The sequence below is a fragment of the Gekko japonicus genome, unplaced genomic scaffold (assembly GCF_001447785.1).
Source record: "Gekko japonicus isolate JY-2015 unplaced genomic scaffold, Gekko_japonicus_V1.1 scaffold2258, whole genome shotgun sequence".
Taxonomy (NCBI): Eukaryota; Metazoa; Chordata; class Lepidosauria; order Squamata; family Gekkonidae; genus Gekko; species Gekko japonicus.
Genome location: NW_015173742.1, coordinates 74,446 through 79,308, shown reverse-complemented (window position 1 = coordinate 79,308; position 4,863 = coordinate 74,446). Strand labels below are relative to the sequence as shown.

The 4,863-nt window shown below is 41.0% G+C and overlaps 1 protein-coding gene across 1 annotated transcript in view; it reads right to left on the bottom strand.

Annotated features, from left to right (window-relative positions):
• Positions 1–1,898: 1,898 nt before the first annotated feature.
• The window catches only part of LOC107120693 (cytoplasmic dynein 2 heavy chain 1-like), a gene marked incomplete at its 5' end in the record, with an annotated part of 76,235 nt that continues 73,270 nt past the window's right edge, over positions 1,899–4,863 (bottom strand). The window contains one exon of the mRNA XM_015423464.1: positions 1,899–2,057. Within this exon, the coding sequence (XP_015278950.1) occupies positions 1,899–2,057 (159 nt within the window). The remainder of the gene's footprint in view (positions 2,058–4,863) is intronic.

Sequence of the window (4,863 nt, the reverse complement as noted above, 5' to 3'; positions counted from 1 at the left end):
GGGACGGCAAAGGATGAGATGGTTAGACAGTGTTATTGAGGCAACGAACATGAAATTAAGCAAACTCCAGAGCACGACAGAAGACAGGTGGGTCTGGGGTGATGTGGTCCATGGGGTCGTGAAGAGTCGGACTCGACTGTGTGACTGAACAACAACAAAAATATCTTTCCCACCTATGGCAAAGCAGGTTAGTAGTGGGACACAACTCTATTCAGATGGCCACATGGACAAGCAAGCCCCATTTGTCTCCTGACTGGTGTCTCCAAGATTTCTTTTCACCAAAAAAGGGGGGGGGAGCTGTTTGTACCATCTAATTTGTTAATTATTCCTGTGAAAACAGCTTTGATAACACGTTAATAAGAATGGAACTGTAAAAATGTCTGGTTTTTTCCAGTGATAATTTAGAACGTGTCAACGGTGGAAGATCATTAACCCACGTTATTCTTAAGGGAAAATTCTATCTCTATGGAGTTATTCATGAACCTGGCAGTGCTGTACTACGCCTGGCTAAGACCCCATCGATATGGTGACATTCAGCCGCTATTTGTGCATTACTTGGACTTATTGGCCATTCTCATTGCTTGCAGGATACTTCTTGCTTATGCAACATATTGACACATGCTTTGGTATTCCCCTGCTCTCTTCCACACAGTCATTTTTGCATCATTACACAGCAGGATGCATTCAAAACTGAGGTTTTTAAAAAAATAGATTTCTTCCATGTGAGTTTCAATACCCTAAAAAATGTACCGAATCAAAGGATCGTGGGTAGCGATGCAAGTGCAGCCACCAGTTTGGCTCACATCCTGCTCACCAGTCACAAGAAGGAAGGGAATCATTTGGTGAGCTGTGGATATGTGTCTAAACAAATGTGGTTGTGTCCATTTTGTGCCAGTATATTGCTTTCTCACACAAGTTAGAAAGCACAATTCCAGCTCTCAACCACTGTCAGAACTACTTGTTGCCACCACCAATTTTTTAAAAAAATGAAATTGATGCTATTATACCATTAGGCAATATTCCAATAAAAATGTTAGTTCTCCTAAACTTTAAAAAAATAACTATGGAGATACAAGTGGGGACCTGTGAAATTGGGGTGGTAGAATGGAGGGAAGCCTTCTCCTCCTCCTCCTCTGGGGAGTGGAGAGGCTGGGAAGAAAGAAGATGGGAGCCACTGTGGAGGAACAGGTTTTCTCTCTCCTGTGAGTCCCCAGCTTGTATTGGCCGATGGCAGAAACAGAGAAATAGTGTTACAGTAGCAATTTCAAATTTGTTCATAACAAATTTTACAGCAACCATGGTAAGCAGTTCAGCAGTTAACAACTGCAGCTGTAACAAAACTAAAGATGCTACAACCTGGCCCTGTAAAATGCATGGCTGCTGTGTAGGCTTAATGCTGCCTGACACAATCTTCAACAACAAACATCAAGGCACTGCAGCCAGGAGCTTCCTTGTATCTGGCTGCATGAGTCAAGCAAATTAAGTTTGCCTGACAATCATATTTATGCCAAAGTTCTCAGCATGCCGGGTTGTGCAGATGATCTGGACACACATGAAGCCTTTCACAAATCCAGTTCAGCACACTCGAATCCCCTGGAAAAGCTAATCTGCAATATCTTCAATACACAACAAACAATAGTCATATTAACTGGCACAATTTTGGCTCTGTCCATGAAAGTTCTGTGCTGAACAACCTTACCAGTTATTCACGATTTTAATGATCCGTCGTGTTATTTCCAAAAAATATTTGAAGAAAAATGATATTTTCTTCTGTTAGGAACATTCTTATTTTCAGTGCCCATCCGCCTCATGCCACTTATGAAGCAATAAGAATGGAAATAGAACTGGACATTTTAAAAAGTAGCTAGCAGCAAGAACGTTCAGAGTCTACTTTCCTCTTATTGGTTTTTCAAAAATAAAGCTGCTCCACATTGGATCCACTGGTCTTGGTTGCCTCCACACGGAACATCAATGTTAGTCACAACGCAGTCCCTCTCAGCACTGGTGTAGACGGGCAAAGAGATACACTCCTCGGGGGAATAGGGCCCGTAAGCATTCTGTCAAGAAATCAATAATCCACTTGAATTTGAAAACATTACTTGCATTGAGGCCAAGGACGCATTTGATCATAGAGTTATGATCGAATTACACAGGATGAGGAAGATTGATGATTAAGATCTCCTATTTTTATAAAACAAAAATTACATGTATCAGCCCTAGGAAGTTGCTTTGAAATTTGGAAAGTGGTGATTTAATCCCTTTCACCTCACGTTGTTTCCCTGATCTAAATTCCTCCCCATTCCAGTCCTCCAACGCTGCTATTAGTTCAGCTGAGGATAAAAGACAAAGCACAGCATTAGCCTCTTTTTATTTTTTGTCCACCTGTGGACTTTATTGAAGCTTGGGGAGGGGGTGACGGAAATTCAGGGGCTTATTGCTGAGGGAGGGGGGTCTAGCCCTTTCCTCCCATGCCATTTCTTCAAAGCAGCCACATCGGCTGCGAATTAGAAAACTAACAGGACACGCTAATCATGGATCTACTATGCCTAGCTTGACCCTTAGTTCAGTTGAATTTGGAGGCTGATTGGGATAACTTTAATTCTGTGTAGAAATAGAGAGTAGAGGTGGAAAGCTTAACTGCTGAGAAGGCTCTCTAGTAAAATGCATTCTGTGAAATAATATATGTTTCTGTTGACTGTGGGTGATAATACAGTGCAATCCTAAACAGTGTTATGCCCACTGAAGCCAATGAGCTTAGAAGGATGTCTCTGTTTAGGATTGTACTGGTAGACTTTGCCAACTGTGGAAATCTTGTGCTGTCAGAGTCAGGTTACCACAGCGAATCCTCACATATACACAGGTCTTTGAACTGCAACACAATGGCAGTGTTGGCTGGATGGCATGATATTTTCAAGCATTCGTCTCACTCTACTCTGGAGGCTGGGGTAGTGCTAGTGTGGGAAGGAATGATCAGTTTATTCACCCTACAGATGTTACTAGAGTGGCGCGGGACAAGCTCACAGGGAAGTAGCTTCCAAGGTGCTCCGTTAATGTAGGAAAGGTTCCTAATCATCCTAAACAGAGGTCCATCAGTGGCTATTAGCCACAAGATAAAGATAGGGACTTTCAGTCTGGGGCAAGGGATGCTCTGTCTTCTTGGTGCTTGGGGGGGACAACAGTGGGAGGGCTTCTAGTGTCCTGGCCCCACTGCTGGACCTCCTGATGGCACCAGGTATTTTTGGCCACTGTGAGACAGAATGTTGGACTGGATGGGCCATTGGCCTGATCCAATATTGACTTCTCTTATGTTCTTAATGTTATGAATAATCTCTTTTGTTTTCCTGGAACGTTTCATGACAATTTCCCTTGCTCATAATCAGGGCTTTTTTTGGGGGGGGGGGAACACGCCAGAACAGAGTTCTGGAACCTCTTTGGAAAAATTCTTTTAAAAATGTTCAAACGTTTATGAGTTTTTAATATACAGGCTGAAAACGTCACTTCCCTCTTGAGAAAATAAGCCCTAACAGGATTTCTATGCATTTGTGGTATAAGCCCTAGTGTGTCTTCTTGAGAAAAAATAAATATAAGACAGTGTCTTATTTTCGGGGAAACACGGTAATGGTTATGTTAGTGCATAATAATGTATGTGAATACAAATCCACTTTGGAAAGAGCACCACAAAATATACAAAACAAAATGGCAACAGAACACAAAGGTGTGAAGGTTTGTACACAGGAGTTATATTTATCTGAAGTTGTTCAGTTCATGTTGTTTTGCTGACATTAACATCAATGTCTTTCCTATCACCCTAGTTGTATGGATAGCCTTGTAGACCATATAATATATAGTCCTATTCATTGCTGTAGATGTCTGATGTACATCTAAAACTTGCTTGCAAATCCTGAACTGTCAAAACAAGGCCACACTTCAAACTCTTTACTATGAAGCAACAAAATTCAGAAATGGTAACTCCATCCCAACTGTATTGCCCTTCATCCATTTTTTTCTACTCTGGAAGTCTGGCCTTCTTTTCCTCCAAGGAGAAACAAACACAATCTTTCTGCAATACAATAACCAAGTTATTCTTTTATAATGCCAACCCATGCTTAAAGGAATTAGTATGTAAAAGAAATCACTTGAGGCTTCCAATTTCTGTATTAAATAAAGATTACTGCTGTAATTGGAAAGTTGTATGGGGTACAATTCTTAATGTCTGGATTATTATTTTTCTTCCTAATGCTATGCATTTGAATAATCTTTGCAATTTGTTTTTCATTAGGCATAAGTAATGCCCAATGCACCCCTGTAGCTTACAGAGTGTTCTCAAAGTTCACGTTCAAAGCTTCACTTTTTACACATGGCAAAATGCCAGCTGTGCACTCTGTACAGTTCCAGTGGTGTCACAACTTTATTCAAACTACTTGCGGCGTAAAAGAACATGTTGAAACCGGCAACGGTACCATCAAGTTTTATGGGACTCTGGGGCATTTTCATACATGACAGTAATGGGTTCTGAACCAGTTTTGCACTAACAGTGGGCATGCACCAACAGAAATATAACTAACGTAAACCAGAAAGACAAAGAGAATTATTATTTTAAAAATCGTATCTACATCCTTATCGATATATACCCATTGTATACAATTTATAGAGAGGGAAATATAAGGACCAAATTTGATGTGATAACACAGCTGTGTATCTCTTTCCCGTTTTAAAAAAATGAAACACAGCTATGAGAAGTGAAGTGCAATACAGGGAAGGGGGAGGGGCAATGATTGACCCTTTCTCTTCCAGCTGTTTTGCGTGCTCCTTCCTAGCTCTTTTTCTCCCAGTGGGGAAAACCATAAAGGGGCTGTATATCTT